We start from the raw sequence: 27,588 nt of genomic DNA, 5'->3' as shown, positions 1-27,588 counted from the left end.
CGGGCCTCATTATCCTCATCTTCAATTGTCGCCTTCATGACCCAGAGACAACATGCTAAATGTGGTTCTTAGTCATTCACGATTGGCACGAGTACAAGTAAGCAGCCTCTGTTCTTTCTCCAAATGCTGTGACCTGCGTGTCACAGAAAAGCAGGCCACTGATGCAGTGTGTTGTGGCCCCGGGGCGGGAGCCGGCCCCCGTGATTGGATGGATTCATGTGCTGGATTTTGCTCCCAGGAAAATCTCTGCTTTTGTCTGCTTTACACGTTGACCATATGCTCACGCAAGGCTACTGCGTAGATAGCACAGGAACTGTGAAAACGGTTGGAATGTAATCATATTTGATACGAGCAAGGTGTTTATTCTTCCAACATTAGGAATTTATTCTCCGAACATTATGATTTCGTTATTGTGATTGCATCTTTTTTTTTCATCACAAGTTGATTGATATTTTACTTCCGGAAAATTAAAGATTTTTTTTTTGTACAATCCTACAACGTTTGTTATTTTATTTTTGGAAATATTATGACTTTACTTTACTGGAAATTAAAGGCGATTTATTCGTAATATACTGACTGTCTCGATTCTAATAACGCGATTGTATTCTGGGGAAACTGATCTTTGTTTTCTAGATAAAATTTGGACTATATTCTGAATGTATTCCCATAGAATTTTTATATCTATTTTTCAACATTATTATGTCAAATTAAAATGTTTTCTGAATGATTTTTTGTGATATTTGGACTCAGCTCTTAAAGTATGCTTTGTCTTGTAAAATGTGGCCTTGTTTTCCACACAAAATTAAGATTGTTCTACAATAACATCTGGTTAAAATTTAACAATGTAATATTTAGTGTTACAACTATACCGAGAAAATTACAATTCTCATAGCACACTATTTCGGCGCATTTCTTTTGGTAATGACTCCCACGACCTCCATCCCAATATTGACTACTTCCTTCCCATATTTATATTCTGTTCAGTGTGGGCCTATTATTTCTGCACAAGCATGCAAACAGCCAAAAGAAAATGTCAGCCTTCATGGAGTCCAAGTTGCGAGCTGAACTTTCAGCACTGAAAGGCTTTCTACGTGTACAGGCAGGGGCTGTGTTACGCAAGCACATCCATTTGCTTGCAGAGGCAAAGACACGTGCCTTTGTTCATAACTAATGGAAGACTGTGTACGCCGATCGTGCATGGCTGACTGCACGGAGCGTAAACAGTCATGATGTTAAAAACACCCTGAAGAGAATGCCTCTAAACGGAGAGTTAAAACAAGCAACTACGGATGAAAAAAAAAAAAGGATGCCACATTTAGGTTAAGATCCAGTTTGCTGGTTTATATAGGATTTAGGCTTGGCTCGTTTAAGGTTGACAGTTGGCAGGCAGATAATGATAGAGTTGGATTATGTTTTCAGCTTAATTTTAAGCTCTCCTGCCTGTAACACATGCCATCTTTAAAAGCCCCATACTGGGATCAGATTTTTATGTCAGCTATTGCAAATTGGTGTGCAGTAATAATGTAAATAACGCCTTTGAGGTGATTCCACCACTACTGCGTCATCTCTCTGTCGGCGGCCTAGTGGAGCGTTGGTGAATTTTGCCCAAACAACGTGCTCATTGAGGCGACGCCCCATCGGAGTCCAGCTGTTCGCCATTGATCCCTCTGTTTTCTGATGCACTGGCCTGGAATGTGATGTTATTTCATTAGCCAGGCAGAAGCGACAAGCTCGCTCTCCTCCCCGGGGGCACGGGGCCAGTCACTTGGACGGGGCCGCAGTGCGCAATCACAAGGGATCGGGGCTCAGTCAGACAAGAAAGGAAAAGTCCAAATCAAAGCAAGAGGGTGGCAAACTTTGCAGAGTCGGGGGGAGCGCGGCCGAGAGCGTTTCAGTGCGAGGAAGGGGGGGGGGGACTCTAAATGCCTTGACGGGAAACGCTGGGAAGGAGTGCCCGCGCCGAGAACCTGTCAGCCGCAATGAACCCCGACGACAACGAGCTCGGCATCTTCACTGTCATTCAGTGAGTAGTCCCCCGGTGGCCCTTGTGTTGTCTCGTGATATAACTCAGTCGGGGATGATCACTGGCTCACGCTAGATGCTGGTTGTGTGTGTCTGTGTGTGTTTGTGTGTGTATATTTTATATATATATATATATATATATATATATATATATATATATATATATATATATATATATATATATATATATATATATATATATATACATATATATATATATATATGAGGGTTGCATGATACGGATGTTGACTATAGCGATGCTGATAGTTTTGTGATATTTAATATGTACCTAATGAGATTACTTTTTTTTTCATGTGGTAAAAGAATGAAACTCAATGTGTTCTTAGCCAATGTTCAACTATTGAATGCACATAAAAGTTTGCATCTGACTGGTCAAAGTTAAAGCATACAATTCCAAAAGGAACTTATTTCATGTCTTTGCAATATGCCTATTGCCTGGGCCAATATCGCGATATAGATATTTCTTAGATATATTGTGCAGCCCTATTGTACATATATGAAATGGATGTTTCAAGTGTGAGTCTTTTCTTCACTTACAGAGATAACCTGATTGCGGAACGTTTTCCTCTAAAATATGGATTATCGCCTCGTGATTGTATCGTGACTGATTTTATCCACATCATTACTCGGTGATTAGTGTGGCATTTTTGGCTTCAGATATGTGACGGTAGAGGCAGTGGGGAGTTCAAATTCGGGGCTGTGTAGATAAAGAGGAGGAACAGACTTCTTTAGTCAAATCGCCGCTCGAGGCCCTAGGCTACTATATCCGTGCTTCGCATACATAACATATCAAATGTGTATTGCAGTGACTCAATTAACGGTATTGTTTGGATTAAAAATCGAAACATTAAAAAAAAGGATCAGACTTGTCCCACCAGTGACCCACGTTCAAACAAGTATTACGATGAATTTAATAGCAGGTGCAGAGAAAATGACTACTCATCCGGGAAACCCTTCATCACTGCCATCTTTAATCTCACTTCTAAAAGCCGTTTAATTCACTGAATACATCAGCAAAAATTATCATCGCATGAGTGAAGTGAAATACTTCTGCTGCTACAGTGACAGATAGCTTCGGGAAAATCGCAAATGATCCTCTTTTCCCGCAATTTCGTTGGAGAAGTACGAACAGTACAAAACCGTAGTAAAGTAGAGATTTACTTTGGGTCACTTTCAAAACAAATTTGGCCAGGAATGGTCAATTCTGGAATTTCCCCGAGTGGGACAAATATCTTTTTGAGGGGGTTTACCTCATTTAAGGAGGATACACTCGTAAATTATGTTGGAAAGGATTCAACTAAGCACTGCAAGGCATTCAAAACAGCTGTACTCTATTTTCAGCTTTTAGAGGCGCGGGGTTATCCAAAGGCAGGGTCTTGCAAAATTTAAGCACTGTTGGTTTTTTAAGTGGCCAAGTGGTCCCAAACGACTGAGTTCAGCGGATTCGAAAGTAACTCAAGAGGGGAGAGTACGGGATGAGCGGGGCAGGGGGATTGGATGTTTAAAGCTTTAGCCATATTCTCCTTAGATCACGCTGCCGTCTGACCTTAATATCCGCCGCCACTTACGATGGCTCGGGGCCGGCAAGCCCGAATGGGCAAACACAACTGTCCAGAATACGCTGAGTCTCTCAAAAGCTAGCGCCAAAGGACACTGTTGCTATATTTAAATTAAATCAGCCCTCATCTCTTCATTCACTGAGGTCAACCTCTGCTCTTGCAAATACGCTATATGGCTTTTTTTTGTCTCTCAAAAATTCCCTCCAACAATCTGGGACATCGGATTTTTTAAAAAGTATGCTTGCTTGACTTTTTCATTAACCTTGCCTTTGTGATGCCAGCGAGAAAAAAAAATGTGAGACTGACCCTGAGTCATAGAGACAACATTCTTTATTGGGCGCATCAGTCGCAGCAACGACTTATAAGTTGTGGCATTTTAATAGAGGAAGGGTTGCCGCTTGACTTGAAGAAGGCAGCTACGAAATGTGGTTAAAAAATCGCCTACTAGCATCCGCCACTCTTTGTTTGGTAGTTATTTCTGGTTAGTCATCCATAACTATGTGACATATTTATTGATTCATGCTTATTATTCTTCCAAGCACCCGGCTTAGATTTGCAGTAATTACAGAACTGGAAGAACAGACTTAAGAAGCTCGAACAATAAACGACATTACCACTAGAAATGTTGTGAGCTAGTGCCATATGAATTTTGGTTGAAAATAGAACTTTACTATGCTTATGGAGATTACGATACCTTCTGAAGAGAAAGTCTACAGTTGTGATTTTTCCCAAATATAGTGTTGTAGCTATGCTACATTTCTTTAAACCTGTCCACAGTATGAAACTCCATTTTTACACAGCCAAATATATTGCCAGCATTAATTAGCTGCTCGCAGTGGCGCAGATGCTCTCAGTAGACAGATATTTGATGTTAGCACTTTCTGGCAGAGTGTTTTCTTTTTAGTCGAGTTATTTCTTTCATCCAAACATGGTCGGAGGCACATGAAGAAATATCAGGCCCACTTGGATCACAGACGAGGCTAATTGTCTCTTGGCAGGCTTTGGTAGCGGTGCCCCATCCGATGAGTTTGATTTATGAAGATGCTTTTTTTTCTTTGAGATAACACACCTGCAGTGATTCTTCAAATGGTGTCAAGATTTTAAGAAGTTTTTTTTTTCTCCTTATACTCAGTGATTTGTTTGGTGGTATCGAGCATTAGCATTCTTTCTTCCTCTTCATATGTCAGACTCTCTGCAATAGTTACAATTTTGCACCACTAACAACTCCATAATGAACAAAAATATGTGCTCATGTCTGGCTTTTGCCTCCGAGCCCAATTACAAATTAGAAAGTCAAGTCAACCATATTATAGAGATCATGAAGAAATGTTAAATGAAAATGCAATAGAACCTCAGTACTCAAACGCCTAAAGCTGCGCATGGGTTCAATTTCAGAAGTGGCAGTTTAAAACTCTTGAGTAAATTGCCCGCAACAAAAAGTAAAATGCTACTGAGTGAAGTGCCCACACAAAACAGTCCGATTGAGAGCTATGACTTCATACTTGTCACGGAGTGTTTCAAACAATTGGCAACTGTCAAACGGTGACACTTACCTCAAAGCATGAAGCTTCGATTCTGGGATGGGCCTTTTGTAACACCTTATTTTGGCTAGCTTGGGTTTCCTCTGTATTCAATTGCTCCTCAGGGATCTCTTAAAGACAGAGGACAGCTTTCATTGGACATTGCACATGCTTAACCGTTTGGTAAAGAAAGAGAAAACTTTCTGGCTGGCTGTTGACCCAAAATCATAACAAATGTACTTGTTGCTGAAAAAGCGAAGCGTGAAGAGTCTCTGTTGCTGAAATGCAAAAGTGCCATCAATGCAGTCATTGCTAATCAAATATCAACACTATTATTATAATATTGCTCCAGCCGGCAGGGCAGTCTGCTTTTTCCTTGACAGTCACATCTTTCGGGTATACCACTTTAAATGCTTGAGGTAATATTATCACCTCTTTGTGACCACAAAAAATGATACAAAACTATTTGGAACCCCGTGATGACAGAGAGGAAGCGTTAACAATTTCAAAAGGTCAAAATCATAAATTCAAACTTGAGTTAGCATGTGCAGCTGTGAGCTCAGTTGGAGAAGTAGGGGGTGATTTGTTTATTGGTTATCTAATGTAGATACATTAGGTCCATGCTTGCTCTCCTGCTGTTGCTTTTTCCAGCAACAATATATTGTATGCTGCCCCCTCCCTCCCTCCCTTCATGGCTCCACAGCTGTTGATGACACCAGCCTTTGGGGGACTTCGGCTGCATCCTTTAGATGGAATTCTCGTGGCTCCTATGCACAGCCTTTCACATTCCTACATCTCTCAACCTCCCTCGTTTCCTCCCTGCCATCTCTCCATCCTCGTTCTCTCTCTCTCCCTCGCTCTCTCTCCCTGCTTCCCTCCAACGCTGTTGTTCCTGCGCAGCTCCCACACATAATTCCGCGGCGATGGAAATTAAATGAAGGTGGCTTAACGCAGGCATGCTTTGAAGGATGTAACCAGCGGGGGGAAGCTCCACACACACTGCCAGATCCTTTTCCATGCGCTGTAGTGGATTTGCGAGGCGAGGACAAGGCAATCACTCAGCCATGCAGAAGCCCAGACAACACGAATAATCTCTCCACCTGACTTGTGGAAGCTCCACTTTTTTTTTTTTTTGCTTCCTGAATTATTTATTCCTCCGCTGTCAAAGACGGTGTTCGGACAATGGAGCACGAGTGAAGCAGTTGGCACATTTGTTGCCTTGACATGGATGTGTTCAGCTTTGTGAAGATGCCAAAGCTGTCAGGGTGAGTCTGCTGCTGCTGATGCTGCCTGTGCCTGCGCATGTCACTAGGTGCTATGCGTGAACGCCGGCGTCATTTTAGACATTGAGCTAACACTTGGGGAAAAAAAAAATTGCAGGCTGTAATGGTTGTTCAGGTGGAAAAGTGATGATGTGATTGACGAGTAGAAAGGAGCGGATGCAAGTGATGGTGCAGTTCAGGTCGTGCAAATGCTCTGCAAGCAAGTTAAGCCCAATATGATGAATGTTATTATTCATGTCCTGACCCAAAATTGACTTTAAGTGTCTTGCAATTAGAAAGGAAGTGGCAAAAATTATACTGTGAGAGAAGAGAGACTTGGGAAGCTTTGGCCTGGTGGCATTTGCTCTACAATGCAATTCTAAAAGCAAACAAAATATTACAGGAAAACTATTGAGAAAAAAAAATCAAGTAGCCCTAAATTAGATAATAATAAACATTTGGTCACCTAATAAGAATCTGTTTGATCTTTTCAACCACTACATGTGATAGCATACTCAAAAAGTATCGACGTGGCCCATTATTAGTCCCGGAAACAAACCGCATGAACTTCCTCATATCTAAGGAGTCAACGACACTCACCTAAAAATAAACAGGAAGGTTAAAAGCTTTTGATCAAAAGCCAATTCCAAAGGCTTGTACTTAACGGAATGTCCAGTTTGCCGTTGCATTTGGAGTTGCTTTTATCTTGCAAATAAGAATCGGTTCTCAATTGCCTTACCTAAATGAATAATTAGACATTGCTGAAATAATTCCGCCAGAGGAGTTCTAATCAGGGATGCTCGTCACATGACCCACGATAAATTGGGACTGTTGTGAGTCCACAGTGTAGGATGTGGGCGGGATTTAAAAACTAATTTGCTTCAAAGTGTCAAAGTGCTTGCAAAGAGCTTATTAGTATTTTTCATACTTCTTCTGTGTGATGTCAACAAAACGGATGTCACTGGCAATAAGACACTAGCAACAATGGTAAATGAATACATTTTAAAAAGTATACGCTTCTGTAAAATGCTTTTAATCGTCCCCAATGGATTGTAGATTAATCTTCCTATGGGATTTGCCACCATTAGAAACACCACTGATTTAATTTGGTTCAAATTGTCCTACTCTTTTAGCTCAGTCTGTTGGTGATTCACGATATTAATTTGTCAGAGAAATAATTTGTACGTACTTAACATACTCTACAATACAATTTTATTTAAATAGATGTGTCCCGATACTAGTATGTGAGACTTTTTTTCTCCTGGTTCTTCCTATGCGAGGCTCTTTCGTGGCACGGCGTCTCCCAGTGGCGCCCTGACGTCACTGCAGACTGTAAGTGTTCATAAGCGCCACAAAGCAGCCTTCCCTGCAAAAGCGGCATTTTTTTTTTTTTTGTTTACCCCCAACCCCGCTTGAGCTGCCAACTAGAATTTAAGTCAGCAGAAAGCTGTTTAGCTCAGGTTGATGGAGCATTTAATAGGCAATGTCTAGATTTATTCCGGACATCTACATCGAAAACAGTTTGGGTTTTCTCTTGAATGATGTTTTGGATTAATTGCTGTGGATGACTAATTTTCTTTGGTTGCTGAACAAAAAAAGATGCTTAGGAATGTGTTTCTATAGTATCGTACGTCACTTAATCACTGGGACTGCTTGCTTTTCCTAACCTGATATAAATCAAGTCTGTTAGGCCACATCATTAGAAACACGTTGACATGTCTTCTTTCCGCAACATGTGTGCGTGTGATCCATTCCCCGCACCATTTGCATACTGTAAATCACTAACGTGGACACTTATTGACTCGTCTAAATGTTCGTCAGCATCCACGAGAGCTAAAGGCTCTGTCGTTCAGAGCGCAATCTCAAAGGAGGAGGAGATCAGAAACGGGAGCCAGCTGGCTGATGGATGAGGTCTTAGGCAATCGTTTAGTCTGTTTTGTCCTTTTGAGCTCAACGTCAAAGCCAGTGAAGAGCACACAGTGAGGCGCACTGCTGCATCTGTGACATCACAGGGGTGGGGGGGGGGGGGGGTAGTAGATGAATACAGTGACGTGGCTTGGGGCTGGGTGATCATCGACGGGGTAAAATTTCCATCCATCCATTTTCACTGATAAGAATAAAACAATATAATCTTCTTGCAAATTCCCCTCGACAGCTTTGTTTTTATCTACTGTGACCTTCGAGTTCTGGAAACATTAATCACCAAATTGTTACAGAAAATATATTATTTTAAAAGTGTTGTGATAACACTCCATGATGGATACAAAGGTGCTAATCATGAGTAACAAGGGAAGATGTTAGCACAAAACAAAAATGTGCGTTAGCAGATGCCTTTTAAGTCATCCCCTGTCGCTTATTGGTAGTTTTTCCTCTGAAGCGGTGGTTTCTTATGTAACAAATATGATGTATGGGGCCAGTTACAGCTATTTTTCTTGAACAGATCACCTAGGAGACTTTTAAGGAATATGACATTCATAATTGTCACCTGTGTTAAGAGATCACCACAGTCAAATAAAACTGCAAAACAGAAATAATAGTCAAACTACTCACCCTTTGAAGATGTCTGATGACACATGATGAGAGAGAACAGGAAGTTGTTTGCAGAGCCACGCTGTCACCTAGGAACATTATTTTGAAAATGCAGTTATTTTCATGCATTTTTCGCATAATAGGAAATAATGTTGACAATTTATGTCAAGTGGAGGACCATTAGGGAGGAATGCAGAGTAACGGAGACAAAAAACACATAAAGCGCAGATGTCTTCATAAAAGTTTTATGAAGTAAACAAGCAATGTTTTAAGTTCCCTTTTTTTAATGTTCATTCAGGATTTGAGCAACTCATTTGACATCTTTCCTCTGAAAGACTGCAGTGCATTAGGTGTTGCTGTTTTGGTTAGCAATGGGCTTTAACCAGGCTCGTTACCCCCGTGGATCTGGGAAGTACTTTTTTTCCCCCCGTCAACAGAAAAAGGAAGGTCAAATTGAGGGTTAAGTGGATGACACACCCGCCTTTCAACTGAGGCACGGCGGCTAAAAGAGGAACAACCATTTGTTTTATTCATTCAGTCATCTTCCTGTCTTATGTCATGTGCAGTTAGACATGCATGTCATGTTACTGGATGCATTGCTTTTATTTATTTTTTTCAAGACTTGAATATGAAAATTATGAACGAATATATGGTATTACGAATAAAATATCACATTTATTTCAATGAGAATTTAGCTCATTAGGGACTCGTTAAACCTTCGCATCAATAAATTCTGTAATCTAATTTATTTTTTGGGACTTTAGTGCTTCATTAATCAATTTGTCACAGAGTACTTTATTCATTTACTCATCATTTCTTCTCTTTGCTGACTCCAAATGAGGTGGTGGGATTTGGGAAGCTCGCTTACTCACAGTTAAATATCCGGGGCTCATCGTGGGTGGGATGCTCCCTGATGCAGTTTTATTCCCACCCAGAGGAGATTAGCGAACAAAAACACACACACAACCTCTTTCGATACAGAGCTGCCGAGGATACCCTGGTTGCCCGTGGCAACAATAGCAGGGCTAATAAAAGACAAACACGGTGTTCATCTGGTAAAATAGAGAAACAGCGGCGGCACTCTCAAGTGAACGTTATAGAGCACGATTTTATACCAGTGCCATCGAATGTGTTTACAAATATTGATGTGGCTTGTTGCTATGCCACAGTGGCCTCCTTTTGATGTCTAACTAAAACATTAGTGACCAATCTATACACTGCAAAAAATGGTCATTGCGGTGAGTTCTTGGTCAAAAGAAGAAACGTCGTGCAGCCTCGACTCACGTAGTGATCATTAAATTAAGCAATCATCGGATTAGAAGGTTGCAATAGAAGGAGAGGGTCACTGCTGCTATGGAGCCTTGAGGTGAATAAAGAATCCAGTGTGAGCACGACTGTGCTCACCTCCTGCTGGAAATAGCAAAGAATGGCTTTTTCTTCAGCTCGAGCCAAATATTTAACACAGTCAATACCACTCAATCCCTCGGTTGGACTGGACTATATAGAAAAGCACAATGAAGCTGCTTCGAACAAGCGCTCATCCTGACCGGGGTGGATTAGCTTCAAGGTAGTGGGAGAAACAGAAAAACTCAAGGGAAGGTTAGTTTTTTTTAAAAAAACAAAACATGTTTTTGCTCTCTAAAACTAAAAAAAAAAAATAGTCATAGAGGAATAAAGCCTTTAATCGGCGAGGTTCCTCTCTGTCTGAGCCACTTCTCCACGGGCCTCTTTGCGGGAGGCGCTCCGCTCATCTGCTGTCTTTCCACAGCTTTCGCAAGCGAACAGAATCGCATTAGGGGTCTGGCTCTGCATCTATTCATGTCGCTCATACGATACATGGATGTATTCAGTCCATTTGGAGAAAAGGATCCATGGATTTTCTGGGGGGGTGGGGCTTATCATGCGAGGTACTTCAAGTCCATCCCAGCTGACTTTGTACACATTGGACACGCCGTCTGTCATGCTTATGTACACAGGCAGAGCTAGGGGGGGGGGACAACAGGGGCACTGCCACCCCTGAAATAGTCTCTCTTTGACATTATAGTGTTTTATGACGTAAATTATAGGCCACGAAAATAATTATTGGATGTATTAATATCGTAAATTATTGTTTTGTTGAGTAACAGTAATTTACTTGCCATTTGTTGTTCTATTTTTATCTATCTATCTATAAGAGATTATGGATAAGATCCTTTCGTAAAGGTTGGTCAGGAGTTACACTTCATTAATGATTTTATCAAAACAAGAAGGTGCTTGCAGGTGTTGCCTTGATTTGATTGCATACAACTAAACTTAATGGGGATAATCAACGTGAATTATTCAAAAGTCGTTTTGAGTGTGTGCGTTGGGATGTGATTCTCTTGCCATTTGGCTTTTCTATAATGCATAATCACCATGCTCATGAACAGGATTACAGCGTTTCATAACACACTAGAAGTCTTCATGTTATTCAAAAGAGATGAAAGAGAAAGTGAACTACAGTGATAAAGCAAGGATCACGTTGGTCATGCAGATTTTATGAAGGGCTGGAAAGTGATCCGAGCCCGTCTCCCACAAAGTATAACTCAAAGTAATTTCCTCCAAATTGTACTTACAGATAACTTTGGATGACATTCTAATTAAGATACGGCAAGTTAAATCTTTAATTGACCGGATTTGATGGTGATCTGCTGTTCAAATTTGAAATAAATCAACTGCTTCCTTTAACTTTCATGTTTAGGAGGAAGTCATTTTTTTATGTATTGTGGGTCAGCTTTAAGTTAATACGGTGACATGCAAATAAAGGCAAGCATTTGAAATTGTTAGGTTGACATCAAAAATATCCTTGAGGCATGCATATGTCTTAATTGTGGCGCTTGGGTAACTTGTTCATGAATTGTGCAGCATGGTTCACCCACATGGCTCTCGACTACTAGTCCGATGCGACTGCACAGCCATCATTTATTCATGCGATGGGGAGGAAGATCATTTTCACCGTCTACCGGAGGGTGAACTCTATTTAGCGTCTCTGCAAACCTGAGTCGTGCAACTCAAAAGCATAGCGCTTGGGAAAAGAAACGAGAAATCAAAGATCACGGGATCTATGACACTTCGGTTAATGCGAACGAAAAAATGGATTTAAAGGGACGGTTTGTTATTCGGGGCGAAAATCTTGAGGGCAAATCAACTGAAACTGTGAGTACGGAATCAACTGGTTGTTTGTGTTAGGTTCAATAGCAGCATTTTTTTTAACTTGTTAATTATATATCTATCAATAGCCACAATCCTTCAGGGTAAAATGATTTTGTGATATACTGCAGGTATTTTACTGAGCAAATATGAACGTTACAAAAGCCCTTCACTTTTGCTACTCCAACAGCTTGCTCTCTTGTGCACACACATCATTTTGGATGCAGTAAACGTGTTCTAAATATACACCGCAAGGCCTTTTCCAAGCAAATGCTCTGTGTGTCAAATATAAATCCATGCAACTGGAAATTCACACAGCCCACTGCTGCTTTGGGGAAGCAAACACGTTGCCTCACATGAACGAGAGGAATAGTGTGCGCCAGAGGAAAAAAAAACAATATTTTCGATAGCTTGTCGGCTTGTTTCATTTTATGGCAAAACACTGCTGTGCTGCTGAGGAGAGGGCATGATATTCTTCACATCTCATGGCGCCGGCACGTGTACACATGCGAGCAGGGCATGCTCTCGGACACAGGCCGCATTAACAAAGCCACCCATGCAGACGCGAGAGCACTGCACACAACTTATTATGGCTGCTACAATAACTAGGGACGCATTAACAAGCAGGGTTTGAATAATGGATGCAAAGAGCCCTGTTAGACGGAAAACGAGCTTTTGAAGTGACATAACTTAGTGCCACTGCTCTCAATGTGCAGATACAAAGACGCAAGGAAGAGATCAAGGAAATTATTCAATTATCGGTATGAAGACACAAAAGATGCAAAATTGCACAATTTCAAATCAAGAAATACAGTATGTAGTAGTAATGGCCTTAGTAGAGTAAAAATTACATTAACCATAATCTAGTTAAGGTCAAGACTTTGAAAAGATCACGTGGCACAACCCCCCCTCTCAAAATATACCAGGTGCTCGGCCAGATAATAGATTTTTTTTACAGATGTTCACCAGATCTTTGTTTGAGTTTTCTGAAAGATTTTTTGCATTTGTAAATAATAATAATTGTAATAATAATAATTGTTTGCAGACCACCTGAGATAGCCTTGGCCAAAATGGTGTTTACCTCACTCTTCTCCAATCACCTTATGACCCCCACCCACTCACTCACTACCAAATGCAAATGTGATTCTCGTGAATATGGATGAAGGATAAAAACAATAGAATTTTTTTATCCATTTGAAGCTAGCTTGTCAATGCGATGGCAACATCACAGTGCACTCAAACACAGATGTCCTAATTGAATTGAGAGAACATTTATTCACGCAAGCCCTTGAATATTCCCACGCATTAAGACCCCAAAAAATTCCTGGAAGTGCTTCTTACTTTTTTATCTGCAAGTAGTCACCGAGGACAATTTCGGGCTCGGTGACACAAAGTGATGAGACAGAGACCCGCTGCAACGCGTGGCCTCGGATCAGGTGAACTATATTTGTGGACAAAGGCTGCTTTTATTCTCTGATAAACTTCACAGAATCCATTTGAGTTTCGCATTTGCTTTTGAGTGCATCTGATTAAACGTCCTTTAGCGGGAAATTTGTCTTTTAGAATGTGCTGACTTTGGAGAAATAAAAGCCAATTTCATGCCTGTCACAAGTACAAGCGTGAGATATGCTTATGTAATTAATTTGGTTTGTATTTTTATACTCAACATTGTCCAGTTGATCGCGTTGGGATCACTGATCACTTTAGCCTTTTATCACCCGCCAAAGCCTACAGCTCATTTATTTCCATTATAATTCAGATATTAAAATGCAGAATATATATATATTTGTATGTTTGCATTTTGTTGCTAATAATATCAAGCCCCCTTTGAGCCCATTTCAAGGGACATCGTATCCTAGTTGAAGTATTTTATGCATATTTAATCACATATTTTGAGGTTAATGAATAAATCTAATGTTGTTTTTGGTTCATAGAGAACATGAGACAGTCCGCCTCATAAAAAAATGTCTCATATTCTGCGTCGTGATTTAAGCGTTTCAAAAGGTTTGTTGTGTTGCCACAACTCTAGTGTTTTTCCACAAACCGCATCTCGGTTGTTTGTGGAGCTGAACAAGCTCTGGCATAATGCGATGGAATAGAGTCAGACTGACTGAGTGACTGACTAAGCAGCGTGCGTGATGTGCTGCTAACGCTTACGCATCACGCACCTCCCTAGGCGGAACAAAAACAGGTCCCCAACAACCCTGTGTCATTTAGCCAAAGTCTAAATAGTTATTTTTCAAGATGCAGTCAATTACCTCAAATGACTGAAGTACCAACTAAGATGTGCTAATGGAGGTATTGATATTTCCGAAGTGGGCCGCACATCACTCATTTTCAGTCTCCATGACACTGTTGTCATGTAAACAGATTAAGTGGGGGAGCCAGACCAGTCTTTAGGGTATTTTCAATGTTTCCAATAATTTGTTTTTTCACATCTCCACCCATACCCTGAAGGGGGGATATAGTGACTCTTAATCAGCATTTTTTTTAACATTTTGGGGATTTTTTGTTTGTTCTGCAGACCCCTTGAGATATCCCCCCCCCCAGATGAAAAAAATCCTAGCTCCGCCAGTGTGTGTCCTCCTTATGATTGTAATGCTTAGTCCAGTCTTTAACCTGTCTTTCTCCTTAAGTCCTCCGGGATAGGATCCAGACTGACTTGAACAGGATAAGTGCTATAAAAAATGTACGGATGGATAGATAAGAAATGTCAGGTCTGAAAGTCTCAAAGGAAAAACCATTCTTCAAACTTCATCTTGTCTGAGTCAAAATTCCCCCTTAGGGCCACGACTCTTGTTTTTTAACACTCTCGACTTGATGCCTCTTCCCTTCTATCGTCTGCAGCCACAGGACCAAGTCGTCAGGCTGGCCGCCCCCTTCGGGGACGTGGAGTACCTCGCAGGGACCCCCCAATGGCTGGGACATGGGCAGCAATAGAGAGGGGCGTGACTGCTACATCAAGTGAGTGTTTTAAAAGAGCCCCCCCCCAGATGTTTCAGACCACTTGGCAAAGCTATGATTATTCCAGCAGCGTCACCGCCTCCACGGCATCTCCATCTGTGCATTCGGAATACTGATTCGCTTTTCCTTACCCTGCTGTGCACTCTCTCTCTTTCTTTCTTTCTTTTTCTCTGTGCCCTGCACACCACACTCTTCCTCTCACACACCCACCACACTCTGCACGCAGCCTTCTGTATCCAGGACTTCTTTTTTTTTTTTTTTTTTAAACTAAATTTACCTGTGCGGCAATTTGATTTTCAAACTGCTACTTGGCTCATTCGTCAGAGGATTCCGGCTTAATGAACTGTCACGTGAAGGTAAAGAGATGCTAAGTGTGTGTTGTATATGTGTTTTAATAATGGTGAAATGTTAGACTGGACTTTACAGATAAACCGATTGACATTTTTTATCTTTAATTCTCCTCTCTGTCCTGAGTATTTACGTGATGCGCCAAAGAGGAGGTGAAGCCAAGTCACACATGGGTTGTATCCCGGCGTGCGTGATGTGAAGAGGTGTTATATAAGAAGTGAGAGTGCTGGATGCAGTCAGAGAGTGCATCTGCATCAGGCAGATTCACGGAGGCTGTTCCGGCGTCAGACGTGGCTCATCCAAATTTTTGGGAGACTCATGAATAATCAAACGTCCGTTTGTGTGCCCGTCACAGAGGCCGGCGGGCACAATGCAAGTCGGTAGCATTCCTTAAAGGAACGTGTCTGCGTGACAGCGGCACATATAAATAAACCAGTGGGCATTTAATATTAACAGTGTGACACGGTATTAAAAGGATGTGATGCAGTCCAGGGAGTGATTTTGAAAGAGTGTTGATTTGACAAAGATGGTTTTGATGGAGTACTGCTGAATGTCATGTCTGCTAAGCATCAATGTTTTTTTTTTGTAAAGGATTGACGATAAAATTTGTGTATTGACTATATATTCTCAAAACTATTCAATCCTCAACCTTTCGCGGTGAGCCGTGTAAGGTTTTTTTAAGCTGCGGGTAACTTAAGTGGGTGTCTGACAAAAAATAGCGCTGTTGTCATTTAAGGAGACAATGTTGAAGGGAAACACAAAATGTTGAAAGACAATTTACACTTCCGTAATAATGGCAGTAAGTGGTTTTAGATATGCAAAGCGTGCCAGGACAGCGTTACCTGCCCCCCCCCCCTCCCTTACCCTCTCCCACCTCTCTACCCCTCCCTCACCTTACCTGTTTAAGAGTGCCGCTGGTGTGGCCAGCTATGAGCTTGAATGGGGGGGCAGATATCCAAGATGAAAAATGTTGAGAGCACAAGATGCAAAAAAAATCTGAAAAAGAAAAAAGTGACAGTGGTGGAAGTAGTAATTAGTAATAATATCAATTGATTGTTGAATCATGCAGTTCTTTTTAAGCAATTGACGTAAAATGAAACGTTGATATTTTTCGTTCAGTTTCTTCTTTGCAAGCATATTAAAGCTAACTATTGTGTGGGAGCATAGGATATATTACTGTAAATATTTTTGGGGATTTGATTTCCTCTAAATATCCACAAGTGAGATGCAGTTGAATTCTGTGTGTAAATGAGTAGAGTGATGCAAAATGTCACACACATTATTGTGTTGCCACTCGTGACTAGCAACAACGCCGTATTTCGTTTTTAAATGTTGACAAATAGAGGATGAGATTTCAAACAAAAAGCAAAGGAACATGAGTCATTCGCTAACACGGTTTAAAAAAAAAAAGAAGCAGGTGTGAACAGAGAACAAAAGAAAAACACTGCTCTGTCGTTTCCAAAATGTAAATTGTGCCTGTTGGAACAACAACTGTTGTCGGCATGATGCCGCGGTTGTCTGAATTTTGGGGCACGCTGCATTATACAAAATGAAATCCATATGCAATGTTGTCTGTGCGTGTTTTTCTAGGTGTCTTTCAAAAAAATCATCAAGGAGGTATGTAGCTGCTAATGTTTATAACTAGCTACATAATGGGAATGAAGCCATGTTAAGCAGGTGGCCGGCACCGGGGAAGGGACTATACAGGTCCATATGCTTTTGGCAATCTGTTGAGCTCCTCACTTGAGGAGGATTAAAAAAAAAAACAAAGACTGATGTCAAGCTCTTTTAGCAAGTGAAGAATATTAAAAAAATACAGGGATGAGCAGGCCTTCACAGCCTCAAGCCCATCGCGGACAAGTGAAAATGAAAAGGCACGCCGGATAGACTCGATGCACGGAGGTGGAAGTTAATCACAACGTCAGAGTAGAGTTATTGCATCTATACATTTCTGCCAGTCGGGCGAAGGCTGTGAATTATTTCAGGACGGGACTTTCATCACATAAACAGTATGAGGTGATTGATCTTGCTCTGACCTTGTGCATCAGGAGTTTTGTGGTGCGTCATGCAACGTCGCACCAGCCATCAAGTTTTAAGTGTCGTCACAATGAGACAAAATGTCAAGGTTTGTTTTTGGAAGTGGCCGAAATGACCCTCAAATAACCTCATCAAACCCGAATGGGAGACTTGTCTTCAGGATAGTTTTTTTGTGGGTCTACTCTTGGTAAAAATGTCAAACGTGAAAAAAGCCCTAAAATTGGTGGATTTATTTAGCCAATAAATAATATTTACAAAGAGGGAAAAGGACATTTCAAGAAGCCCTCTATAACACATGTTGGGGCTCAAATAAAAGCTGTGCTCTGATTCGTGGCCACACTGTGCTACTGGAAGATAATAAGGTTCCAATTAAAAAAAAAATTGTAAACATTTCCGAGAAGCGTGATACCAGAAAGCTACATTTTAGCCCCAGGCCATCACATAAAACAAAATGTCCCCTCCTGAATGGAGATTATATTGTAAATGGTGTTGAATGGGTCTGACTTGTTATTAAAAGCATACACTTCTGAACCTTTTGACTTTAATATCAATGCTTGCCTAACAGAGTACAATCCACACATAAAAGAGTCCTTTGTCCAAAAGTTTCAAAAGCTATATTTTCAAGACATACATATAAGAATGAATTGACTCCTCAACATTCTGCAGCACTTTTCCCTCTTTTCTTGAATTTGGCAACTGACAGATTTTGCTGTGTCTTTCTTTTGTCACCAGTTAATTGTTAGTCATTATTGTGGAATAGCACACGTGTCAAGAATAAATGCGAATTACACACTGTCTGCCTCAGCCCAAGGCTTTAATTAACCAACATTGCTAGCAAGATGGGATTAAGCCGTTCAGAAAATGGATGGACGGATGCGAGCAAGATTCTGCTTTTGATTCTGCGCTGAGAAAGTCTTCGGAGGGTGAAGGATGGAAAATAAAAAATGCTTTGCACTGCGCTGATGCTGAGATTGTCGTAGAAGATGCAAGGGCTGTCACATTCCCACGAGAGATGACATTACATGAGAACCTGGTGTTTTCGCTTTCATTTTAAATGAATCCATTCTCACGGGGACATAACTAGTTCACAGTAAAACAAACGAACATAATGCCATGAATCCTTGTCTTATTCTCACAGCCAATTCAGCCAGAGCAGCTCCCTGGAAGAGGTTCGCCTAGATGGAGACAAATTTGTGCCACCAGCACCCCGGAAAGTGGAGATGAGACGAGACCCGGTGCTTGGCTTTGGTTTTGTGGCAGGCAGTGAGAAACCCGTGGTGGTCCGCTCAGTAACCCCAGGTGAAATGACTCAGCTTTTACTACGATGGTGACTCATCCAATTATCGGCACCTTAGGAAATACTCCATAGAAGTAGAAATGACAAATCTAGGGCAGGCTTACTTAAATGATTCATCAATTCCAACAAGACTGTTTTCTTGAATGTGAACAGGGGGCCCGTCAGAAGGCAAGCTCATCCCAGGGGACGAGATCATCATGATCAATGATGAACCAGTCAGCTCCGCACCCAGGGAGAGGGTTATTGACCTTGTCAGGTAGGGCGACACAAGAAGAAACTTCTACTCATCTGACTAACACAGTCTGGCAGTTCTCATGCATTTTCATGCCAACAATCAAAATGTTCAAATCAGCTTGCGATGCACCGTGCATGAGTAAGATGGTGGCCATTGTGCCTGTAAACAGTTTATAAAAGCTATATTTATGCAATTAGATGTTTTTTCAAATGGTCTTAGAAGAAGACCTCATGCAATATTTATGTTTATATGTAGTTTGAATTACATTAGAGTAGAACCACTTATGTCGTACAATTTGCAATTTGAACATTTCAAAACTGTCTTTTTTTTTTCTTTTTAATGTATTATTTATTATTATTATGTTATTTCTATTTATTATATTGTTTAGTTTATTTTTAATGTATTAATTTGGATTTTTTTTTTTAAATGTATTATTTATATTCCAAATATGGTTTCAAAATACTATGAATGTCGACTGGCAATGATGATTTAAACTAAATAATTTGGTTTAGGGAGGAACATCTCGAATTTGGCAATATTTGGTTAGATGACAGGTCCTTTTTCCACAAAGTATAAGGCTGTGATATGCTTTATTTTACAGGAGTTGCAAGGAGTCCATTTTGTTGACCGTTGTTCAACCCTACCCAGTAAGTATCTTCGAGTTAGATATTCATTTGTTAGCTTCTAATATGAAAATATATCGTTAGCCAAATGTACTGCCAATATATTCATTGTGAGTCTTTTCCATACCTCAGATGAAGTCAATAACAAGTCAACTCTTCGTCACCACAATGCAGAATTGAAATATTACAATTCTCACCAGTAATCAAGCATTAATCAAGGATGCCTTATTGGATGAAACAATTTCTCGGATTCAATGAGCAATTAAATTTGTAGCGAGATTTGAATAGCAGAAAGGAAACGCTTTGTGTTGAGTTTCGTAATACTCGAGAGAACCAAGCAGCTCTTCAATTCCGGTTTGTAATGACTTCAATTTACCAGACGCTTCTTTGCAGCCTCAATGACACTCTTGATGGTGACCAAGGTTATTAGGCTTCAAAGGAGGATACATTTGGACTGTGGGTTAAGATGAGGGGGAAAAGTATATCGGATTCATTTTAGAAGGGCCTGACTGTCCTCTTTTCTTCTTTCCCTCCCAAAGTCACCCAAGTCGGCATTCATCAGCGCAGCCAAAAAGGCCAAATTAAAGACAAATCCCGTTAAAGTCCGCTTTGCGGAAGAAGTCATCATCAACGGCCAGGTTCCCGTAAGTCTCACATGCGCTCAACGTTTTTGTGTTGACACAGAGCAAATAAGCCAATACTTCCTTTCATCACTCGGGAATAGAAAGCGTGTAGGCGTGAGTGACAGATGGAGGCACATGCTAGCCCACAAAGCATTTGACTGGTTTGTAAAATGTGTCACAAAGAGAGAGCAACTATAGTGTGGGAACGGATTTGGGAAAAAAGGCTGATACATTGTTGTAATGAACCCTTTGGCTTCAGACAGCTAAGACAACAAACTGTGACTCTTTGGTGTTAAATCAGAAAACGTATCAAAGAACAAAAATGAGACGCTCAGCTGACCTTTAATGTTATATTTTGTGGAAACAAATTGTTTGACTATCATTACGAACTGAGAGAAACCCTAAAAAGGAGACTGAAATATTTTGTACGATTTTATGTGAAAATAAGCATCTTTTTGACCCGTGTCTCTACACCGCTTAGAAAAAAAACTAAAATAATGTCTCTATTCTTCTGTATTTTCCTCTGCTGAGTTATTTTTGTTTACATTCCTTTCTCAGGAATCTGTGAAGGACAACTCACTTCTTTTTATGCCAAATGTTCTCAAGGTCTACCTGGAGAATGGCCAGACTAAATCATTTAAATTTGACAGCAACACATCTATTAAGGTAAGGTGGCCACTCTGGAATATAATCATATGATCTGAACCGACTTTATATTGCTTCGACAGAACTGCTCACTGTGGCCTATCGGGTTATATCTGTCGTCAGATTCTCACTTTAAATTGGACTAACCCTCGTTACCTGCTTTACTTTGAAATTGCTTTTGCATTCATGTTTGAACAGGATGTCATCTTGACACTACAAGAGAAGCTGTCCATTAAAAGCATCGAACACTTCTCTCTGATCCTGGAACATCGAGCCGAAGGATCGGCCAGCAAACTGATGCTCCTTCATGAGCAAGAAATGCTAACTCAGGTGACGAAGAGGCCAGGGTCACACAAGATGAAGTGTTTTTTCCGCATCACTTTTGTCCCAAAGGACCCTTTAGAGCTGCTTCGGAGAGATGCAATAGCGTTTGAGTACCTCTACGTCCAGGTGAGGAACAAATGCGAGATTAGATGCATGTTTATTGAACGAGTTGTGAGCAGTCAGTCAGTAAGGTAACCTCTTGTCCTCTCTCTTTCTCTGTTACATCTCAAGAGCTGTAATGATGTGGTACTGGAGCGATTTGGGTCAGAGCTGAAATATGACACCGCCCTCCGTCTGGCTGCCCTGCAAATGTATATTCTGACCATCAATACTAAGCAGTCCCAGAAAGTCTCCCTAAAGTATATTGAGTAAGTAGAAAAGATTTCAAATAGCTTGACATGGTAAGGGAGAGTCAGAGCCATTGAATTATTTACTTTCTGTTTCAAATCCATACGTATTTTGAAAATTCTTCCCACAATTCTTCTCACAATTGATTGACCTTTTGTAATGTTTATGAATTGTACATCCACAGGAAGGAGTGGGGGCTGGCCTTGTTCCTGCCTCCCGCAGTGCTGTCCAGCATGAAAGAGAAAAACATCAAAAAAGCACTCACTCACATCCTCAAAACCAACCAGAATCTAGTTCCACCTGGTAAAAAGGTAACGGCAAAAGACTCACATTCACAGTCTTTCATCTCCATTTTTTCCCTTTACTCTCTGGACCTAAAAGAAATCCTTAACCTGACTAAGATACACAAGAAGTCGCTGAGAAATTCTGCCATGAATCATTTCTGACTGTATCTAATGTTGCATATTCCAGCTGACCGCCTTGCAGGCTAAGGTCCATTATCTGAAGTATCTCAGTGACTTGAGGCTCTATGGAGGTCGGGTGTTTAAGTCGACACTTATTGTAAGTGAAACTCTTCTTTATGCCAAACTCCTTTTAACGATATGTGGCATGGACTACTCAGTGCACTCACTCTATATGGGGAAGTGATAGTTGTGCTGATTCTATTCACAGCAAGGCGAGAAGCACACTGAAGTGACCTTGCTGGTTGGGCCCAGATATGGCATCAGCCATGTGATTAACACCAAAACAAACCTGGTGGCACTCCTGGCTGATTTCAGCCACGTCAATCGCATCGAGATGTACGCGGAAGATGAAAATAAAGTTCGAGTGGAGCTACATGTTCTGGATGTTAAGGTTGGAATCAGTTTCGATGTTGTTAAAAAATATTCAAAAGGATCTTTATGATTAATTTACTTTTCTGCCTCTTTCACAGCCGATCACTCTCTTAATGGAGTCTGTTGATGCGATGAATTTGGCCTGTCTGACTGCTGGATACTATCGATTACTGGTGGATTCTCGCCGTTCCATCTTCAATGTGGCCAAGAACACAGACAGTTTGGATAGAAGTATGTCCACAAAGGCCGTTTCAGTCAGAGGTGTCAAATCCAGGTCTAGAAAAATGAATCACTACCACAGTTCAGTTTAAGCCACAGTTGATTTAAGCTAGCTCCCGGCGCAAGCCAAACTGTGGCAGGGTTTTTACTTTCTGGACCCAGATTTGACAATTCTGATATCAGTCTTTCATTGAGTTTTTTTTTTTCATTTGTGCTTCTATGTGTAGGCCACGCAGGAAGGATCAAGCAGAACTACCAGGCCATCGAGTGTACATATAGCACACCTCAAAAGGGATACGAAGATAGAAACAACCAGAGGTGCAGCCAGGACTTCTCAGACCAGGAGTGTGAATATCTGGACCGCAGCAGATGTGAAGGGCAAGCCTCCTACATGGCAGAGATCCACCAGGCGCAGCATTCCACACATATGGTTGAAAGGGCGGAGTTCTGCAGGGTACCATCCACCCAAACGTACCTTAATGTCCCAAGAACCAAAGGCCAAGAACCCTGTAGGAATGCAAAGGTGTCTTTCATTTTTGGAGATCCTCCCTTAGACACCATAAACCCCCAAAATCTGGGCTACCAGAGACTGATGGATGACACTTTTGAGATTATGGACAATCACAGCCCGATGTACAGGCGACTTGAGGAGGACTACAAGATGATGGATGCCCTAGAAGACGGCGACGGATATCAGTATTCCACCAAAATGTTTGAGGAGCCGCTGCTGCACGATATTTGCTACGCAGAAACAACGGATGACGCGGAAGACGAGGATGACATCAGCTGCGAAGAGGACTTGGTGATGAGTGACATTGACAAGCCTACATTGCTGTCCCTCTCAGGGTCCAGTGATGACATCATTGACTTGACCTCTCTCCCGCCGCCACCGGAGGGTAACGACGAGGAGGATAACGATGTACTGTTGCACTCGCTCAACCTGGCCATTGCTGCTCCTCCTCCTGGCTTTAGGGACAGCTCAGACGAGGAAGAGCAGCAGGAGGCTGGGAGTCAAGCCCAAGGGGGTCGAAATGACGTCCCAGTGTCCCTCATAGATTCAGTGCCCGGCCACAGAGCTCAGAACCAGGGGGAGCCACTGGATGAAGCAGTTGTGTCCACCTTGCAAGCACTGGCGGCCCTTGCTGCATCCGAGGAACCCGCGCAGTCTGAGAGCAGCACAGGTTCCCCTTTTACTATTGTAACATTCATTCATTAACATCACAAATACTCCAGCCATTCACTTTTCATTTGTTGCTGTTCATTTTTTTTCCAATAAAGCTCATTTTGTTCTATATTTCCATTTGTGTGAGTTTCTTCAGTCGTATGTGCATCATATTCATTTTCATTACCTAATGTGTTTTGTTTATATTTGGCAACCGTTTTACCTACACATTAGATGTTTGTTAGTACTGTACCAAAATAATGGTAAATAAACATCTGGTGAGCTTTTTAGCTAGATAAACTAAAAAATCTAAAATTCCATTTCAGATGGCACTAGCAGTTTTACAAATGTTTTTTTTTTGTGCTATCAAAAATGAACTCTTCATCCATTCTCTCAATTACCATCTTTGCATGTCACTCATTCTCTTTTCCGAGATGTCTACAAAGAATGTTCTAATAATGTTTTTGTCTTTGTGTGGCATACAGGTGTAGAAATATCACGAGCGTTTAGTCCGGAGTCATCAGATTCTGGCAATGAGACAAACTCATCCGAGATGACGGAAAGTTCGGAACTAGCCACCGCCCAGAGACACTCGGACCACCACTTGAGGATGCATGTAGCAGTGACGGATGGTTACCACGCCACCAATGATGAAAAGACAGAGGGACTTGGTGAAAGTGTTGCCGGGACCATACAGGAGCATCAGGGTGAGGAAGTGAAATCCGCGACCAATGCCTCCTCACAGCTTTTCCACTCTGACGGTGGTGAGATGGAGCCAGAGACAATGGAAATTAAATCAGTCAGTGAATACTTCACTAAGATACACATCGACTCGATTATGAGCAGGCACAGAGGGAAGCAAACGGATTTGGAGAACCGAACCCACCGAGACACCTGCGACCCTTTGGAGAGATCCCACGTGACTTCCCAAGAGCTAGCTAAGGAAGAGCCGCTGCATCTTGTTGGGAAGTATAACACCTTCACGGTGAGGGATTCCTATTACGTCAATCAGCTTGATCTGGGGCGAACTCCCCTCAAAGAGCGCCATCAAAAATGGCTGCACAGAGCGCCGGGAAACAAAATGGACGATACTCTCTCTCCAGAATATGTGAATGAGTCACAGGCCTCCCACACAGAGAGGTTGACAGTAAAGGGAGGGAAACAGGACTCAGATGAAAGAAGCCAACCGTTAAACAGCCAACTCCGCTCTCCCTCCAAAGGACCAGAGGGCGTTGATACTTCACGGGACGGTGAGCAGCAAATGAAGAAGACGTCATCGGAGCAAGACGTCACACGGCTATACGAATACCATTTGAGCAAGCGCATGTCGTCTTTGCAGAGTGAGGGAGCTCATAGTCTTCAAAGTTCACAATGCTCCTCTATAGATGCCGGATGTAGCACGGGGAGCAGCAGCTGTGTCACTCCAATGGATTCTCCCCTTTGTGTCACCGACAACACGCATGTACTGTCCGACTCCTCGCTGAAGGGGTTGAGTTATGTAACTTCTGCTGAGGAAAAGGCGTACGCGTCGCCGGGACCAAATAAAGAACCCACGCAACTAAGGAAGAGCCAGGCAACGACCAGTGCCGACTCTGGGTTTGGAAACAGCCGGGACAGTGGTCACAGATTATCAAAGATAAAAGAAACCACAGGTAAAACTACGTCATGTCATGCCACTGACTCACTCGCGCACGTTGGAGAAATCAAATATTGAAATTGTCATTTGGATGCTTAACGGTTCTCTGTTTTCCTCCTCCCCCTAGTGTAGCCTGCGCACAGCAGAGAACGCTCGGAGAAGAGACATCTTTAGCGCTCTGTCATGAGACCAGTAACACCACCACAGTCATGTCACCATCGTTATTAGCAAGCTGCACGGAGCCCACTGGGCTAAACTGGGACAGACCTGAGTCTAGCCCATGTGCCCTGCCTTCTCCCTCGAGCGGATCCTCATGTGACCTTCTCAAAGACAGCCTCAGGAAGCCACGCAGGGTTCCCATGCGTAGGAGAAGCTGGAGCACCATCATGCCGGGCTCCAGGAGCTTTGAGGCATTGTTAGAGAGGACCAAAGCCACGTTCACGGGGAAGAGCGCCGGTCAGAAATTGGAGTCTCAACACCGCTCGAAAGCTCAGCGCATACTGTACGCCAAAACTGTCACCAAAAGCTTGTCACACGGTTCGGTCACCCTAAATTCAGCATGTGGACGACTGCCACAGTCAGCAGTAGCAGCAGCGCGGCTGGACGCAGGTGCATTGAGATGTCGTAGGCCGGTCAGTTGCTGCTTCACCTGGAAACAGAAGAACGCCGATAACAGGGAGCCCTCCCAGCTCAGGTTCTCTGTCGCCTCGATCGACCAGAAGAAGGCTGGGCAGAGTAGTGCGGTAAAAATGAGCCTGGAGGAGAGGTTGGCTCATGTCAATTCAATGAAGGGAAAAACCTACAGCCTTCGAACGGGGTTTGCTCTGGCGCGGACGGACGCTTTAGAGATGCTTAGCCTGCTGCGTTCCGGCCGCGCGACCAAAGGTAAGAACGCAGAGCCCGGCCAGACGGACACGGAAACCTTCTCACAGCTGCTCATCACCCAAGCTAAAGTGCTGAGCGGCGCCTGCGCTCAGATGGCCGCAGAGTACGGCAGCCCAGAGGAGTTGCTGCTCACGCTGACGCACAGTTTCCACACACTCTGCTGCCTCACGCAGGCCTGCATGTCCCTCGAGGAAGGCCTGCGCAGCGACACCGAGCGGCGCCGGTTGGCAGCCAAGGTGGACGAGGTGCTCATCAACTACGTGTGTCTGCTGAAAGCTGCCGAGGCGTCTTTGGTCAGCTCCCCCGAAGACCCGAGCGTGAAAGCGCTGATGCATCACTCTGCCAACATGGCTGCCATCATAGACGCACTAATCCACTTAATGACAACACTGTGCTACAAATAACGTAACCCAATTATTGATTTGAAAGCCATAACGTAACGAGACGTGGGTGTAACTACAAATGTGAACTGCTGTGAGAGAAAATAAATGCCTTGTGTACACTATATTTTATTAAACAATGTAGAAATATTTGAAACACAAAATTTTAAAAAGATTTAAGCCTTCTAAGACGATGCATACAGACCTCCACTTGAGTATTTAATAGTATATTATAAGAAAAATTCTAAATTCTATAATGGTTGTATTAAAGACTTCTCATAGTATGTTGTTTTGTAAAAAAGTTTAAAAAATATATCTATATAAATATATACTATCTACTATGGTGGGGAAATATTACGCACAGCTGTGGACAAATCATTGCACATGAAGCGATTAAATTAAAATAATGCACTTTTTCATTTGCTGGGTGATTACTGTACATGTACACTGTGTACACTTTCCCTGTCATGTTTTGGTCAACTTCATTAAAACTTTAAAATACCTCAAACAAGTCTACAATGTTTACTTTTATGTATGGCCAAAGCACAATTTCCAATTTATTCATTTTGCATTATTTTGCACATTTCTAATGTGTTCTTGTCTCTGAGCCGTCGAACCAGAGCAACACAAGCTGAGAGAATGATGAGTTTGTTGATTTGCATTACTCACACACACACACACACGTGTCATTGCATAACTATGCAAAATAATTCATGCTTTTAGCATTTACTCTAGCTTGAGTGCTGGTGGTGCCTTTTGAATTAGTGATGATGATGGCGGGCTACTTCAGCATGAGTGTTCAGAGTTAAGTGTCAGAGCAGCATTGTATAATGTTAACATGTCTGGGTGAGGGGAAGGGGAAGGGGAGGGGCCTGACCTATATGGGTATTTTGAATATTTTATAATTTTACAGTAAAAAAAAAATATATATATATATATATATAT

General features: G+C 42.0%; 2 protein-coding genes across 7 annotated transcripts in view; one reads left to right on the top strand and one right to left on the bottom strand.

Annotated features, from left to right (window-relative positions):
* arhgap6 (Rho GTPase activating protein 6) overlaps positions 1-27,588 on the bottom strand; it is a 70,492-nt gene that overhangs the window by 17,030 nt on the left and 25,874 nt on the right. For 2 of the 4 annotated variants that reach the window (XM_088383824.1, XM_088383823.1), the window contains exons 5-7: positions 16,292-16,389; positions 8,935-9,002; positions 5,156-5,253 (exon numbers count right to left, since the gene is read on the bottom strand). The gene's annotated coding sequence lies outside the window, so the exon portion shown is untranslated. Of the gene's footprint in view, positions 1-5,155; positions 5,254-6,984; positions 7,046-7,123; positions 7,140-8,934; positions 9,003-16,291; positions 16,390-27,588 lie in introns of those variants that run through there. The other 2 variants (XM_088383826.1, XM_088383825.1) reach the window with 2 other exon arrangements.
* Positions 1,901-27,141, top strand: frmpd4 (FERM and PDZ domain containing 4). 3 transcript variants are annotated; one of them, XM_088383815.1, is made up of 16 exons: positions 1,901-2,023; positions 14,929-15,045; positions 18,569-18,729; positions 18,881-18,983; positions 19,564-19,609; positions 20,125-20,229; positions 20,767-20,874; positions 21,052-21,303; positions 21,409-21,545; positions 21,710-21,836; positions 21,997-22,086; positions 22,198-22,380; positions 22,460-22,592; positions 22,808-23,761; positions 24,228-25,394; positions 25,511-27,141. In XM_088383815.1, the coding sequence occupies exons 1-16, from the start codon at positions 1,980-1,982 to the stop codon at positions 26,665-26,667; spliced, it is 4,884 nt and encodes a 1,627-aa protein (XP_088239941.1). In that variant the 5' UTR covers positions 1,901-1,979; the 3' UTR covers positions 26,668-27,141. The 3 variants fall into 3 exon arrangements, with proteins under 3 accessions (XP_088239941.1, XP_088239942.1, XP_088239944.1); XM_088383816.1 differs by lacking the exon at positions 1,901-2,023 and adding an exon at positions 5,640-6,387; XM_088383818.1 differs by lacking the exons at positions 1,901-2,023; positions 14,929-15,045 and adding an exon at positions 15,077-15,401.

The sequence above is a fragment of the Syngnathus floridae genome, chromosome 8, assembly GCF_059516105.1.
Source record: "Syngnathus floridae isolate MCC-2025c chromosome 8, RoL_Sflo_1.0, whole genome shotgun sequence".
NCBI lineage: Eukaryota > Metazoa > Chordata > Actinopteri > Syngnathiformes > Syngnathidae > Syngnathus > Syngnathus floridae.
The sequence above is the reverse complement of the archived record's forward strand: the minus strand, read 5'-3'. Positions and strand labels throughout refer to the sequence as shown.

Bases quoted from the DNA above. Each gene is read 5' to 3' on its own strand.
- frmpd4 (XM_088383815.1), top strand. From the start codon at position 1,980: ATGAACCCCGACGACAACGAGCTCGGCATCTTCACTGTCATTCA. The intron at 20,230-20,766 runs GTAAGTCTCACA...TTCCTTTCTCAG, and splicing joins TCATCAACGGCCAGGTTCCC to GAATCTGTGAAGGACAACTC. The intron at 25,395-25,510 runs GTAAAACTACGT...CCCCTAGTGTAG, and splicing joins AAAGATAAAAGAAACCACAG to CCTGCGCACAGCAGAGAACG.